The 16,226-nt window shown below is 43.2% G+C and overlaps 2 protein-coding genes and 1 long non-coding RNA gene across 3 annotated transcripts in view; 1 reads left to right on the plus strand and 2 right to left on the minus strand.

Annotated features, from left to right (window-relative positions):
• The first annotated feature begins 18 nt into the window (after positions 1 to 18).
• The window catches only part of LOC129764255 (transient receptor potential cation channel subfamily V member 5), a 29,767-nt gene continuing 13,559 nt past the window's right edge, over positions 19 to 16,226 (plus strand). The window contains exons 1-5 of the mRNA XM_055763173.1: positions 19 to 138; positions 13,665 to 14,310; positions 14,415 to 15,653; positions 15,709 to 15,860; positions 15,924 to 16,197. Of these exons, the coding sequence (XP_055619148.1) occupies positions 13,912 to 14,310; positions 14,415 to 15,653; positions 15,709 to 15,860; positions 15,924 to 16,197 (2,064 nt within the window). The 5' untranslated portion in view covers positions 19 to 138; positions 13,665 to 13,911. The remainder of the gene's footprint in view (positions 139 to 13,664; positions 14,311 to 14,414; positions 15,654 to 15,708; positions 15,861 to 15,923; positions 16,198 to 16,226) is intronic.
• LOC129764266 (uncharacterized) lies at positions 2,410 to 2,843 on the minus strand. Its single transcript, XR_008741095.1, has 3 exons — positions 2,772 to 2,843; positions 2,588 to 2,704; positions 2,410 to 2,533 (listed from the first exon to the last, which is right to left on the minus strand). It is a non-coding gene; the product is annotated as an uncharacterized LOC129764266 (long non-coding RNA).
• Positions 2,846 to 8,808, minus strand: LOC129764157 (uncharacterized). The gene is made up of 2 exons (XM_055762983.1): positions 2,985 to 8,808; positions 2,846 to 2,919 (listed from the first exon to the last, which is right to left on the minus strand). The coding sequence occupies exons 1-2, from the start codon at positions 8,806 to 8,808 to the stop codon at positions 2,846 to 2,848; spliced, it is 5,898 nt and encodes a 1,965-aa protein (XP_055618958.1).

Here is a 16,226-nt window from a genome sequence, read left to right on the forward strand (position 1 = left end):
TTTCGGACGCAGTGTTTTTTGTGAAACATGGAAGACTGACTGGACATATCAATGGGAGATGACGCCGACCAGGAAGTTCAGGCGACATGCGGGGGAGAATGTTGCGGCAAAACGACGACCGAAGACCCCTCACCCAAGGTGAGCCAAAAATGTGACCCCTCATTGTAATAGATTACTAATTTACTAATTGGAAGAACCATCTTGAAAACTATATCGATCGAGAGCTGAGTTATAAATCGCTTATCAATTAAATCCCTCATAAAAATATATTGTTGGCCACTAGTAAGGAGACTAAATTGTAAGTTAGGAATATGAATTATACAATGAAATTAATAAAATGAATTTTACAGCTTCAAGCTGACTTAAAACCGAAAAAAGGAGTTGGCTGAGAGAACTTTCCGAAAGGTGTCGCCAACACTAACATTTGCATCTTTTCAGACAGTCAAGAGCACTTTAAGCCCTCAATGCTTTCAAGTGCTATTCAAAAATTGTCTGGGAATGCATTTGCCTTTTACGGCAACTATGTCAGAAAGGTTCGGTTCAACTGTACTGGATTCCTGGCCATTGCGGTATAGAGGGAAATGAACAAGCAGATGAACTCGCAAGACGCGCCTCAAGCTCACCCTTCACTGGTCCAGAACCATTCTGTGGAATTTCTGAATGTGTGTTGAAGAGTGAGCTGAAGAAATGGGAAGACCGGGAAGTGACGGCCAACTGGATAGCTGTACAACTTAACCAGTCAAAAAATTGTAGGGGGTTGTATCTAGGACACGACCGCATTTTCGCCGTAGAACTACGAAATTATATTATGCAATCCACCTGTTTACCACTTTAAATATTATTTTAGAATGCATCGAAATGTTTGAAATAACTTTTCAGTTTTTTTAATTGTTACTACTTCAGTAGTAACAATTTTCATTTGAAATTCGAACAATTTCAAACTGGTAGGCCTGGCCTGGTAAAGAGAATAATATGGATATCACTACCAGACTGTAGTATTTACATAGTAGATATATAATATATTAATATGTTACATTTACGATTGAACAGCGCTTCCAACCCACACCAGAATTTCTCATCCCTACTCAGGTATCGATCACAAACCATGGGCCCTATTATAGAAATCGAATCGAGGATTCGATACAATCACTATCACTATCACACCGAGTAAAATCTGGAATTATAGAAATCGAGGAAAACAGCTCGATTCGTTACTCTGCTCGAATGTCAGTGGCAGTAATGAAATATTTTGAAACGAGTTTGAAATGTTTCACAAAGCACTAAAGAAAGGATGCCAAATCTTTTTTTGAGACATCGGCTATGAATATTATAAATATCTATATTTCCAAAAGTGTTAATATGGTTATGTTTTGGAGAAAACTGATATTCCCTTTACGAATAAAGCTTGATGGGTGTAATGCATGCATGTGTAATAAATACGACTTCATGGAACAATTTGCTGTACAAAAAATATAATTATTAGAAAATGATCTTTTTCATGTATTTTCACAACTGCAATCGATGGAATTCCGTAAGGAGTCACGCATGAATTCCACTTTTTTTTAGCAAAACAATTTTTTTTCATGTAATTTTTTTTTAGCGTCGATTTCTCGTTGTAGCGGCGTCAATAGCTTTATTGTATTGGACCACCACCTGTGGCCCTAAATTCTAGCTTGTTGTGTGCTACCTTTCACCTCATGTCAATCCAAATCTGTAATTTAAAAAAAATCATTATTGTTTTGCAAGACATTTCAGCTTTAGCATATGGTATAGAAAGTTTGGTATAGTATAGCAATAAAAAAGAAAATTACTGACAAAAGTAACACGTACTAATGTACGCTAGCAAGAATAAGCTATTTTTAGGTAGGAAATACGGTAGATAGTAATTCAAAGAATATGATAAAATTTACTTATGAAGTTATATGTATCGTAGAAGAAATACTTACTTTCTGCCATTCTGAACCAAGACGCATTGATGGTCTCAGTGTATCATTCTCCTCACTGAATTCCTCCCACTTTTCCTTAACAGGGATTCTATTTGAACTGCCTTCAAAAAAAAAACTTGAGCAATGCTTACATTCGCTTCCATTGGTTCAACGAGTCGTACTGGTGGGGATTTGTCTGTCCACTCATTTTCAGCCACTGAATATGCGTTGGAAGTAAATTCTGCATTGTAATTTACAACATGATTGATATGAATAATGATGGATTGAACACTTACCTTGTATAGACTATTCTGGCAGCACCGTAAAACAAATACTAATGAAAACAAACGAACATGTGTTGAAAATTGCATATATTTTAGCGTTTCTGAAATGTTTCCCAAAGGAAAGTATCTGTTGGCCCAGCCAAAGAAAGAGCGACACTGTTACCGAACAGCTTATTTATTTACGGCTTCGATCTATAATAGCAAGAACATAATCATTGTATTCAATAATGTACTTATAAATAACCTACAAATCAGTGGCCTTTATAAAGCACTGGCTTTTCTTTTCTGCTGACCAACAATGTCGGAGTTGTTTCAGAAATGGATCTGAATAATATTCAATTTTATAAACACATATACAAAGGAAAACTCTACATTTACCTCCGACAGTTCTTTACAGAAAATAATTTCAATCACGACAAACATTACCAATTTAAACAAATCAATTTAGAAATTTTCACCCGCACGCGTTCTGTTTACAATTGTTTTGACTTGTACCTTTTTCTTTCTTTTTTTTCTGATTTTCACCCGCACGCGTTCTGTTTACAATTGTTTTGACTTGTACCTTTCTCTTTCCGCTGAAAGACGTTTCGACGTTTAGAGTCCTTCAAACGTAGGCTGGCGGATCGTTGTGCGGTATTATATGAAACTGTTGCCAGTTTGCTCGATGTCGCTGTGGCAACATCCTCCCCCGGGTGCGGTCCACTGACTTCCTTGACCGCACAGTTACTACTTACATCGAGAACAGCCAGTTTCGATACAGGTCGTCGAAGAACACCTCCCGTTGTCTGAACTAAAGCTTGACGAACGTGTCCATCTGCTGCTTGGATCGATTCGATCACGATACCACGTATCCAACCATTCCGCTTTCCCTCGTCCGCTATCAACACCAGATCTCCATCCTTCACTGATCGCGATTCGTCGAACCACTTAGACTGTTTCCGGATTACCGGAAGGTATTCCTTCAGCCAGCGTTGCCAAAATCGATTGAGCTGACGTTGGATATCTCCCCACGACTCAGGGAAGGTTCTTTTCAAACATTCTTCATCTACGCATGGCTGCTTGACTCCATTGGAGCTTCCAAGTAGGAAATGGTTTGGCGTGAGGGATTCTGATTCCGCAGAATCAAGTGGTAAGTACGTGAGTGGTCTAGTATTTACAATGCCCTCTGCCTCTACGATTACGGTTTGTAACTCTTCATCGTTGAGATTCCCTTCGGTATACGCATCCCCAATCGCAGCTTTTACTGAGCGGACTAGCCGCTCCCACGCACCACCCATGTGCGGAGCGCTTGGTGGAATGAAGGTCCACTTCGTGATGGCACTGGTGAACGTGGATATCACCCCTTCGTTGATTTGTTCACGGAGCAGACGTTCGGCCCCATGGAAGTTCGTAGCGTTGTCCGTGAAAAATTCCACGGGTGACCCACGACGACATACAAATCGTCGGATACATGAAATACACGATGCAGTAGAAAGACTGTATGCCACTTCGAGATGGACTGCGCGCACAGTAAGGCACGTGAAGAGCGCGATCCACCTTTTCACTTTCGAACGACCTTGTTTGACCAGTAATGGGCCGAAGTAATCCACCCCGACGTAGCTAAATGGACGAACATGTACGGCTAACCGTGCTGCTGGCAAAGGTGCCATCGGAGGAACAGTTGGACGTACCTTGCGGACCTTGCAGAATTGGCAATTTCTTCCGATCCCCTTCACTACGGATCGAAGTTTTGATATTGCGAACAGTTGACGAACTTCGTTCACCACAGTTTCGGAGTTTGCATGACGGTAAAGGCGATGAAATCGTGTAACAAGAAGTTCCGTGCATCGATGCTTCCTTGGCAGGATGACTGGAAAGCGCACGCTGTGATGCAAATGTTTCGCTGCTGAAATACGACTGTTCTGCCGCATCAGTCCCTCTTCATCCAACATCGGTATTAGTTGGTATATAGTGCTGGATTTCTCTATTGGAACCGGCTTGTTTCCTGTCACCACTTGATTATTTTTCAATGTAGTCACTTCTTCCGGAAATACCTCTAGTTGAACTTGTTTCAATATTGCAGTTTTGGCAGCCTTCAGCTCCGATTGGGTAAGTAATCCAGTCGACGGACTCCTTTCCCCTTTCTTTCTAGCGTTGTTAATGAATCGTAGCACGTAGGCCATACTACGTTGTAGATTCTCCCATTTAGAGAACCGTTCATAATTGACCACTGGCTCCCATGTCACATGGTAGAGAACTGATGACCGAGCTTCTTCGTAGGTGTCGATTACTGGATCGGTTGAACTAGGCCATTCTCGCTCTGGATAGCATAGGAACTTTGGTCCGTGGAACCACATACTGCCTGCGTTGAAGTAGGGTCCACTTCCCCACTTTGTTGCTTCGTCCGCCGGATTGGACTCCGACGGCACCCATCGCCACTCATTGGCAACCGTTATCTCGAGAATTTCACCGACTCGGTTGGCCACGAAAGGCCTATAGTTTCTAGGGTCTGCACGGATCCAAGAAAGCGCTATCGAGCTGTCTGTCCACAGAATTCGTCGTTTTATGGGAATGGAGTGATGTGCTTGCACGAACTTTGTCATCCTTGCCCCCAGGAGGCATCCTTGAAGTTCCAATTTTGGAATAGTCATTGGCTTTAACGGTGCTACTTTAGCCTTCGCCGCGATTAGTGAACACTGCGGGACTCCATCATCACTGAACGTCCGCAGATAAAGGACACAAGAATACGCGTACGAGCTGGCATCCACGAAGACGTGGAGTTCAGTATCTTCGTACGTATGCGCTGAAGCATTCGAGAAATAGCAGCGTGGGATCTGAACGTTAGCGATGTGCGAAATCATGTTGATCCACCTGCCCCAGTCTGTAAACTGTTTATCGTCGATTTCTTCATCCCATCCAGTTCCGGCGCGCCACAAATCCTGTACCAGAATCTTTCCATGTATAAGGAACGTAGCTAGTAGTCCCAAAGGATCGAACAATGTCATGACGCAGCGCAGTACTTGTCTCTTCGTTGGAATTCTGCGATTTTCCAGAAGAGACCGAACATCGCTCATTCGAGTGCTGAACGATAGTTCATCTGTTAGTGGATTCCACAATAATCCAAGTACGCGTTCAGTATTGGCGTCCGTTGTAATCAAGCTTTTACTGGTAGCAGCTTGGGTCTCACCAAGGTGCCGCAGTACGCTCTCACTATTCGAGATCCAGTTTCTTAGATCGAACCCACCTTTACGGAAAATATGACGAACTTCCTCCGAAACGCAACTAGCTTCTTCTACCGATCCAAAACTGTCGAGGTAATCGTCTACATAAGTACACTCTAGTATACCTTCTGCTGCTCTCGGATACCTATCGCTATGCTCCCGAGCATTCTTATTCTTAACAAATTGTGCCGACGCTGGCGAACAAGTCGACCCAAACGTCGCAACGTCAACAAGGAAGACTTCCGGATCCTGGGCTGGATCGACACGCCACAGAATTCGTTGCGAATGTTTGTCGGATGCGCGTATCAATATCTGCATAAACATTTCCCTTACATCGGAACACACCGCGATCTTGAACTGTCGAAAGCGAAACAATACTCCCAACAGCGACACCAATTGATCCGGTCCTTTCAATAACATGCTGTTTAGTGAAACTCCGTCCACCTTCGCTGCAGCGTCGCATACGATGCGTATCTTCTCTGGTTTCTTCGGATTGACCACCACGCCTAATGGAAGGTACCAAATCCTACGAGGATTTGCTTCATTGAGTTCGTTCATCGTAGCTTTGTGGATGTAGCCCTTGCTTACAAATTCTCGTATCTGACGGAAAACGTTCTCTTTTAAGACTGGATCCCTTTGCATTTTCTTTTCCAGGCATTCCAGTCTGCGAAGCGCCATCGTGTAGCTATTCGGCAGCTCCACGTCGTCCTTCGCCCACAGTAACCCAGTTTCGAATTTCTCACCCACTCGAACGGTCGTCTGCTCCAGTAAATCCAAAGCTCGTTGTTCTTCCTTAGATCGCAAGGTGACATTCCCTGATCCTATTTCTTCAATGTCGTAGAATTGCTTTACGGCATCATGTAGATCCTTATTCGTCGTACATTCGCAGATGTGCAAGCTGTATTCACTCTTCATTCCGGGCTGCTGCTTTCCGTAGACACACCACCCGAGCCTGGTCTTCACGGCAATTGGTCCATTACCGTCACCTTCTCTAGATTTCAGTGGAGTGGCTAGCTGTAGATTATCCAGTCCAATCAGCAGCTTTGGCACAGCATTTTTGTAGCTCTGTAACGGTAATTGTTTGAGGTATTCAAACTGTTTCGCGGCTTCTTCCAATTGGAAGGTCTGGCTGGGAAGGTTTAGATTTGCCACTGTACGAACGTTCGACATTTTAAACCGTTTCTGCGAACCGATCCCACCAACATGTATGTTAACTACCTTCGAATTCTCCTCTAATCTAGTTGTGTTGCCTGTCCACCGCAGGCACAGTGGCTGCACGATTCCACTCACTCCCAGTTGTTCTGTAATTTCGTTCTCGACTAGAGTTAGCGATGAGCCTTCATCCAGGAATGCATACGTGTTCACCGCACCACCATTCCCATACAGTGTTACAGGCACGATACGAAACAAAACGCTCGATCCCAAATACTGATGAGTGAGACTATTCGCCTGTTGCATTTGTGTAGAGTTCTCCACAGTACGCCTTGTTGAATGCAACAACGGATGGTGCCGATACTGGCAGCCATCGATATTGCAACGTTTGTCGCTTCTGCACGATCGCCTACCATGTCTGTATAAACAAATCTGACACAGCGATAAAGCTCTAACCTTCCGCCATCGATCATCGACGTTCAAATCCTTGAACCCTGAGCATTCTCGCAAACGATGACCTACCCTACTGCAGAAAATGCATTCGATTTGCTTGCTCGCTTGCACTTCGATATTGTTCCCGGTATGGGAGTTAACGTATCCTCTCAGTTTCGATTTGTCCTTGTTGATAGTCTCCGGTGCGAAAAGCACAACACTAGAAGCATCATTGACGAGATTTTCCATATAGCTGCTGAAAGTCTTCAAATTCACCACTCCGAGACACCTTTTATACCCAGCCCACATGAGCTTCTGATCGGCCGGCAATTTTCCGACGAGTTCCTGAAGAAGCGTCGGATTCGAAAGATGTGCCTGTTCGTTGGCCGCTTCTATATGATCACAAAGCGCTTGCACTGCCAACCCATACTCGATTAATCCTTCCAACCTATCGGGTTTTGGGGCGGGAATCTTCCGCACCTTCTCCAGCAACGCGTTGATCAATAACTCTGGACGTCCGTATCTTCTACGAAGAGTCTCGATGACTTGAGGTACTGCAGCAGGTAACACCAATCGGCTGCGTACCGTTTCGAGAGCTGGCCCTTTGAGACACCGTTGCAGACGGAGCATATTCTCCCAATCCGTATATCCACACGAAGACGTTGTATAATCGTAGTTCGAAATAAAAATAGGCCAATCCGCGGGATCGCCTGAGAACTGTGGAAGATCACGGGCCATCGATTGACGAGCAGCAAGCTGTTGCGGCGATGGACCATACTGGTTGGCATTCAATTGTTGTCGTTGATATTGTGGCTGCTGTCGCTGTTGCTGTCGTCCGTTCCACTCATTCCATGTCGTAGGCTGCATTGAGGATTGCACGTTTTCACTTGTAGAGCGCGCGAAAGTTACTTGCTGCTGCTCGCTTGCGAAGGGGATGCGTTGCTGCTGGTGACTATCGAAAATATTTTGACTAAATTCGCGGATATCTGATTGTCGTTCTCTGTTACTAATATAAACCGTATCGGGGGGACTCATAGAGGACTTATGAAGGACATTACCACCACACATTTTATTTGAAAAACCACTTTCATCAACATTACTCTTACCTACACCACCCACTTCATTGACATGCGTTTTCTTATAGGCTCCCAGATTTCGAGCCTGCTGGTTACCTTTACCTTGAGTGTCATCGGCTGGTTTCGGGAAGTCGTACTGATGTTGATTGGTCGTCGGGCTGATATTCCAATTGGTCGTATCCACACGCTGACTGCTTGGAGCTGACTGTAGTTGACAGATTTCGAGTTGCTTTTGAAGATCGTGAACCATATCCAATAGGTCGCGATGGTGTACATCCGTGGGCTGAGCTGCTGCTGGTGGGTCCGGTTGGCCACCCACTGCGTCGTCTTCTAGCTCCGGGTTTTCGCTGACTGGTTCAGCTACCGATTTGTCACCTCCACAATTGTTCACGTGGTTCGCGTTATCCATCAACTTCAACTGCTCGTCCAGGAATTTCATTTGCAGTTCATGTTCCATCCTCTTTCGCTCGAGCTCCTGTCGTTGCTTCAGCAGGGCTAGATCACGATGTATATTAGAACTGGAAGTGTTTCCCACGAGTGTGGGTGGAGCTGCTGCTGTTTCCGTCGTACATTTCGAGCATATCCACGCTCGCTCGCTGACGGACTCCGTCACACTCGCACACGAAAAGTGCCACCACCTATCACAGGCATCGCACTGAACGTAGTTACTATCCGCATCAGGATTGCTGCACGCAGCGCAATCATGATGTGCTTCCAAATCCACTGCTGGGGACGTCATCTGCACGGTGATTTATCGAAGAATGTTGGCCCAGCCAAAGAAAGAGCGACACTGTTACCGAACAGCTTATTTATTTACGGCTTCGATCTATAATAGCAAGAACATAATCATTGTATTCAATAATGTACTTATAAATAACCTACAAATCAGTGGCCTTTATAAAGCACTGGCTTTTCTTTTCTGCTGACCAACAATGTCGGAGTTGTTTCAGAAATGGATCTGAATAATATTCAATTTTATAAACACATATACAAAGGAAAACTCTACATTTACCTCCGACAGTTCTTTACAGAAAATAATTTCAATCACGACAAACATTACCAATTTAAACAAATCAATTTAGAAATTTTCACCCGCACGCGTTCTGTTTACAATTGTTTTGACTTGTACCTTTCTCTTTCCGCTGAAAGACGTTTCGACGTTTAGAGTCCTTCAAACGTAGGCTGGCGGATCGTTGTGCGGTATTAGATGAAACTGTTGCCAGTTTGCTCGATGTCGCTGTGGCAACAGTATCAGTGACGCAAACCAAAACAAAATAATTCTCTGAAGATATGCAAAAAGCGAACCAAACAACTCGAAAATTTCTGACGCTTGCATCGATAGCTATCACTCGCTCGGTGCTATCGAATTGCTCGATTTCTATAATAGTAAAATAGAGCTAACGAGCAACATTCTTATCGCCTCGATTTCTTTAATAGGGCCCCATAAACACTTATGTTCCCATATTCCGCTTGACTGAAATCGAACCCCGCTACATGCAACAGTAAGGCTTTCCTACGGGGATTTGAAAACAAATTTCCATGAAATATACGCAGTGTATATTTCAAAATTCTGGATACCAAAATATGTGAACGGAAGAATTGTCAAACGATCATTGTAATTTACATTTCCCTCTGAATTTATTGCACATGTCATGTTTACGTAGTTCTCGAATCGCGAGAGTTTATTCACTTCTAGTATCTGAAATGACGATTTTCCCAGGCTTCGCAGTTTAAAAGTACGTTTTAGGGAAACATTCCGGTCTGCACAAAGACAAGCGTGTACAAAAATACTCAACACCAAAAAATACCCACGACTTGCATGTTTTGGCAAAGCGGATTCCCCCAGTCACAATGAATGTGATGTCCGCGTTAGGGAAACACAGCTCGGGGGAACAAAAATACCCCTGGCTTTCATATATATATTTGCAAAGCGAATTTCCATAGATACATCGATTTTGAAGTCTGTGTTGGAGAAACAGTAAATCGGGCCAATCAAAACTTGGCAGCTAGGGTGTTTAGATAACGCTTGTCATTTTACAGTTATTCCATTGTTCTTCTCATGAAAAATAACATTTTATTAATTGTGATAGACGCGTTGAAATATTTCCTATCAATTGATGCAAACATCTTTCCGATCTATTAAAGGGTGTGTCACATCAAATTGCATCATGGAAAAAACGCTGTAGAAATTCGCCCAGTAGACCGATCCTTTTGAAAATTTTAGACAGTAAAATAAAAACTATTAAACAACTTTTGGCATTTTCTTTTTGACGTGGGACTACGTCTAACCGGAATATATGGAGGGGTAAAATGAAAACATAAACACTGAACATGCAGCGAAAAGATTTCGAATGCTTATAACTCAGACATTTTCTACTCGATTGGAAAGATGTTTGCATCAATTGATAGGGGATATTTCTACGCATCTATCGCAATTAATAAAATGTTATTTTTCGTTAGATAAATAATTGAATAACTGTAAAATGTTAAGCGTTATGTAAACGCCCGAACTGCCTCGTTTTGATTGGCCCGCTTTACGGTTACCCCAACACAGACTTCAAAACCAAGCAGCCTTGGGGAAATCGGAATTGCAAATACATAAAAGTAGGGAGACTTTTGCTCTCTCCGAAATGTGTTCCCTAACACAGACTTCAAAACAAAGCAGCATTGGAGAAATCGACATTGCAAATACATGGAAGTAGGGGGAGCTTTTGTTCCCACCGAAATGTGTTTCCCTAACACAGACTTCAAATTCAAGGAGCTTAGGAAAATTGGCATTGCGAATTCATGCATGTCGGGGGTATTTTTATTTCGACTGAAATGTGTTTCCCTAACACAGACATCAAATCCATTGAGCGAGGGAAAATTGGCAGTGTAAATCATGCAAGTCGAGGACATTTTTGTTCCGACTAAAATATGTTTCCTCAACACAGACTTCAGAACCAAGGTGTCTAGGGAAATAGAGATTGCAAATTTATGCAGGTTGGGAGTATTTTGTATTTTGACTGAAATCTGTTTACCTATGAAGACATCTAAACCAAGGTGTCTGGGGAAATCGACATTGCAAATACATGCAAACTGCGAGTACTTTTGCTCTCTTGCCTTTGTGCAGACTAGAGTACGTTTCCCTTACACAGTTTTCTAATCTTAGGTACCCGGTAAGATCGCGCAGACACTAGAGACATGGCATTTGTTCAATATTTATACTCACAACGCAAATATATTGAATTTAATTGAATTCGGAAATTGTTTCATTCAATCAAAAATTTAATATATACAAACAAATGATTACTAAGCTAATGTAGTCCCACGTCAACTTTGCAGTTATATCATAGATATAACCCACTCATTTTATTCATACTTCGAGCCCAAGCCCGTATGCTCGCACCTTCCTCTTTACCCCGTCTATAAGGTTCTGTACAACGTCAGGTTGTAGTTTTTTTTTGAACAGAAATCCATTTTCTCTTGAAGTCCGCCTCCGATTTGACAACTTTTGGGTTCTTCCGGAGGGCCTGCTTCATAATCGTCCAATATTTCTCTATTGGGCGAAGTTCCGGCGCGTTGGGCGGGTTCATTTCCTTTGGCACGAAGGTGACCCCGTTGGCTTCGTACCACTCCAACACGTCCTTTGAATAGTGGCACGAAGCGAAATCCGGCCAGAAGATGGTCGGGCCCTCGTGCTGCTTCAATAGTGGTAGTACGCGCTTCTGTAGGCACTCCTTAAGGTAAACCTGCACGTTTACCGTGCCGGTCATCACGAAGGGGGCGCTCCACTTTCCGCAAGAGCAGATCGCTTGCCACACCGTATACTTTTTGGCAAACTTTGATAGTTTCTGCTTGCGAATCTCCTCCGGAACGCTGAATTTGTCCTCTGTGGAGAAGAACAACAGGCCCGGCAGCTGACGAAAGTCCGCTTTGACGTAGGTTTCGTCGTCCATTACCAGGCAATGCGGCTTCGTCAGCATTTCGGTGTACAGCTTCCGGCAGCTTCTCAGATCGCGTCTTCCCCACCATGTTTTACCTTTCGTCGCGGTTAGGAGCCTTCTGAACCTTGTATGTACGCAGGCCCTCTTGCTGCTTGGTCCGCTGGACGAATGAACTTGACAAATTCAGCTTATTGGCGACATCCCGGACCGAACTTCTCGGATCACGTCCAAACTGCTTAACTATGCGCTTGTGATCTTTTTCACTGACGGAGCATCCATTTTTGCCGTTCTTCACCTTCCGGTCGATGGTTAGGTTCTCGAAGTATCGTTTTAGTACTCTGCTGACCGTGGATTGGACGATTCCCACCATCTTACCGATGCCCCGATGTGACAACTCCGGATTCTCGAAATGAGTGCACAGAGTTAATTCACGACGCTCTTTTTCGTTCGACGACATTTTTCCAAATTTACGAAAAATTTATAGTGAAGCATGGCCAACGTGATCTATACACTCTTATCTGATTATAAGCGAAAGCTGAAGATATAATTCCTAAAAATTAAATTTCTACAGCGTTTTTTCCGTGATGCAATTTGATGTGACACACCCTTTAAGAAATGTTCGAGTTATAAGCATTAGGAATACGGGTAGGGTTAGCATACAAATCGGCAGAACAAATGTATGGGAAAAATGAAACTCTTCCAATTTTCATGAATTTAAACCGTTTAGAGATTAGCGAATTTTAATGTATAGCATATCAAACAAATCTTAGAGAATTTCCGATTCGATTGGTATGCAAATCATAAGAATTCGTCCACAGTGAAAAAAGTTATTAACGTTAACTTTATTTCATAAAAACGTCACCTATTTTCTGATTTGGCACCCTTCCTGAAAGACGTAGTTCTACGTCAAAAAATTTATCACACCGACTATTAAAATTACTCCGACTATTGAAATTACTCAACAATTTTCAAGTTTTAATTAGAAAGTCTGCGTCGCCGATCAGGACAGATTATTCCTGATTGGCACCTAGCTCGCTATAGCATTCAGTCTACTTCTTCATCAATAAGCAGTAGATAGGCTTGAAGCGTAGTATAATGAATGGAGCATACCACTATAGTTCAAAATAATGGACGCAGTGGTTGACACCCAACAATGGGGGAAAAAATATGAGATAGTGAAAAATTAGAGTGAAAGTAGTTACATATTGTAACACATTCAAAAGCAAACCAGGTTTCTATTCCTACATTCGACATCGCCTGAAACATCATATGGTTACTTATGAACACCCTGCAGTTGAATATATTGTTTGGACGAACACATTGGCTGAGACTCCAACGCGTTCAGAATAAGTTACTTAAAATCACTCTGAATCTGCCCTCGACAGATGAGTAAGCCTTCCAGGATACCCTAGACTAGAGTTTTTAGTTTTTAGTTTTTTAGGTGCCGCAATTCCGAGCATTAAACTGAAATTGTATGTTATAAATCATATAAAACGTTCACATCTTAATTGAAAAAATTTAAAAAAAATGCTTTTTTTTTCATTTAGAATGAAGATGAGATATAAATACAGATCAACTAAAATTTTGTAAATATAAATACAGATCAACTAAAATAAAAATGTCGAATGTTCTGCAGAATAAAGAGTATTTGTTTCTTTTGAAAAATCAGTCTCGATGAGGCACAATTGCAAGCTGGGATGCACTTCTAGGGCAAAGCACATGTCAGACAACGGCGGAATGCAACAACCACGGTGGAATGCTGCGCGCTTCCAGGGTAACGCGATGAGGCCGTTGGTTCGATAAGGAAATGGTGAGGAAATTTTCCACCGTCGAAAGCTGACAGAGATTTACACAGCTCGGAAAAAAAGTTTGTTATGTAAAAGTGTGAAAAAGCTCGACCACCGAAGAAGACAGCGATGGGAAATACGGAAAGTAACGTTACCAGTGGTGTTAAGAAGCAGGCCGGAGTGTCCACCCAGGCGCTGTACAAGTTCGTCAATCTGAAGGGTGGTGGTCTTCTGGTGGACATGATGAAACGGGCGATCCAAAACAAACAGTACGCGGAAATTGACCACGCAATAAAGACAAAGGTTGAGCCGTTCCTATACAACAAGGGCAAAGGAAAATATATCCCGGTGGCTCAGTTGGTTTTACTGCGGAATCGCGAGAGGCCCAGACACAAACAGTTACCGGAAATTCGGGCCATGGAGAACCCCGAAGAGGATTTCGACATCGATGCTGCCTGTCCGGATGTAAGCGAGGCCGAATACCAGAGGAATCCTGCGGGCTACAGGGAGGTGTGTTGGAACATTAAGGTGAGTTAAGCGAGTTGAACGCAAGCGCGCCAAAACCTGATAGTGAACAGTGAGATTGTTGTGAGAGGTGAGCCATCTGTTGAATATATGCATTTCTGTTGTAGGAACGTGGAGCCGTCGGCGAAACTATTCTCCATCTTTGTCTACTGAACGCCACTTCGTTGCACGCTGACCTAGCCAAACGCTTGTTAAGGTTTTACCCCAAGCTCATCAATGATGTTTATATGTGCGACGAATACTATGGAGAGAGTGTGCTACATCTGGCGATCGTCAACGAAGACCCAGCGATGGTGAAATATCTTCTAGACAGTGGATCCGATGTGGATGAGAGATGCTGTGGGACATTCATGTGTCCCGAGGATCAGAAGGCAACCCGCTTCGATACAATTGAAACGGAGATTGTGGGCGTTCTTCCGATGACCAACTACGATGGATACGTTTACTGGGGAGAATATCCACTCAGTTTTGCAGCGTGTTTGGGCCAGGAGGAATGCTATAGGTTGGTACTTGCCCGGGGAGCAGACCCTGATAATCAAGACTCGAATAGGAACACTGTCCTGCATATGTTGGTAATTTATGAAAAGGTTACAACATTCGATATGGCGTACGAGGTAGGATCCTCGCTAGATATTAGAAATCTACAGAATTTGACGCCATTGACGCTGGCAGCGAAGCTGGGTCGCGTTGAAATGTTTTTCCACATCATGAACATTGAGCGGGAAATTTACTGGCAGTTGGGAAGTATAACTTGCGCCGCCTATCCGTTGGCAATGCTCGATACGATTAACATAGCTACAGGTCACATCAATAAGGATTCAGCATTGAATTTGGTGGTATTTGGCGATAAGGACGAACATTTGGATTTACTGGAAGGAGTATTGATCGATCTATTGAAAACCAAGTGGAACACGTTCGTCAAGGACAAATTTTATAGACAATTTTTTATATTCTTTTGGTACTTTTGCGTATCATTGATAAGCTTTACACTGAGGGATGGTCCAATGAAGCAAGAGGATGCGGATACTAATCGGACAACCACAAGCGTTCAGGCAAGGAATTTTACCATCGCCGATCTTGCGAATGCAACGATCCCAACCGCCCTGACGACGGATGTTAGTGGAAAGATCGTTAGTTTCAATTCGAGTGAAACGGGGTTTGATCCGTCGATGATCGGAAACAGTATGTTCTTCGACTCCAAATGTCCAACGATGGCCTACGATGGATTACAGGGTAAACTCCGATTGATTTCGGAGATAATAATTCTGATGGGTGCGTTTTTCTACTTGATTGCCGCTTTGCGGGAGTCACGTTTCCTTGGAAGGAAGATGTTTATAGAGAATTTGGTGAGTTATTCGTTTTTAGAAAAATCCTCTATCAAAGAGGCCTTTTTTTTTGCAGATGACTGCTCCTTCAAGAGTAATGTTTTTATTTTCCTGTTGCATAATGATGGTTGTCCCTTTCCTGAAAGTTTTGTGTTTCACCGAGCTCGAAGATCATGTCGTGGTTGTGATCATGCTGACAACGGCTCCTTACTTTCTCTTCTTCTGTCGGTACTTAGCATTCCTGGTTTATAAATTGAGTATTTTGTGCAACACACATTTGTTTTCTTCCAGAGGATTCAAAACCGTCGGGCCCTTCGTTGTGATGATCTATCGCATGGTGATGGGAGATCTGCTCCGGTTCGTCGTTATTTATCTGGTGTTTGTCATGGGTTTCTCGCAGGCATACTACATTGTGTTCTTGTCCTTCAAGGGTGAAGAGGATAGCGACGAGAATCCGATGCCTTCGCCGATGGAGTCAATTGTAGCAATGTTTCTGATGTCACTGACCAATTTTGGTGATTACTATGCCGCGCTCGAGAACACGGCCCACGAGGGATGTGCCAAGGTTAGTAGTAAAGACCAATTGATTCGTTT

Source organism: Toxorhynchites rutilus, chromosome 2, assembly GCF_029784135.1.
Source record: "Toxorhynchites rutilus septentrionalis strain SRP chromosome 2, ASM2978413v1, whole genome shotgun sequence".
Taxonomy (NCBI): Eukaryota; Metazoa; Arthropoda; class Insecta; order Diptera; family Culicidae; genus Toxorhynchites; species Toxorhynchites rutilus.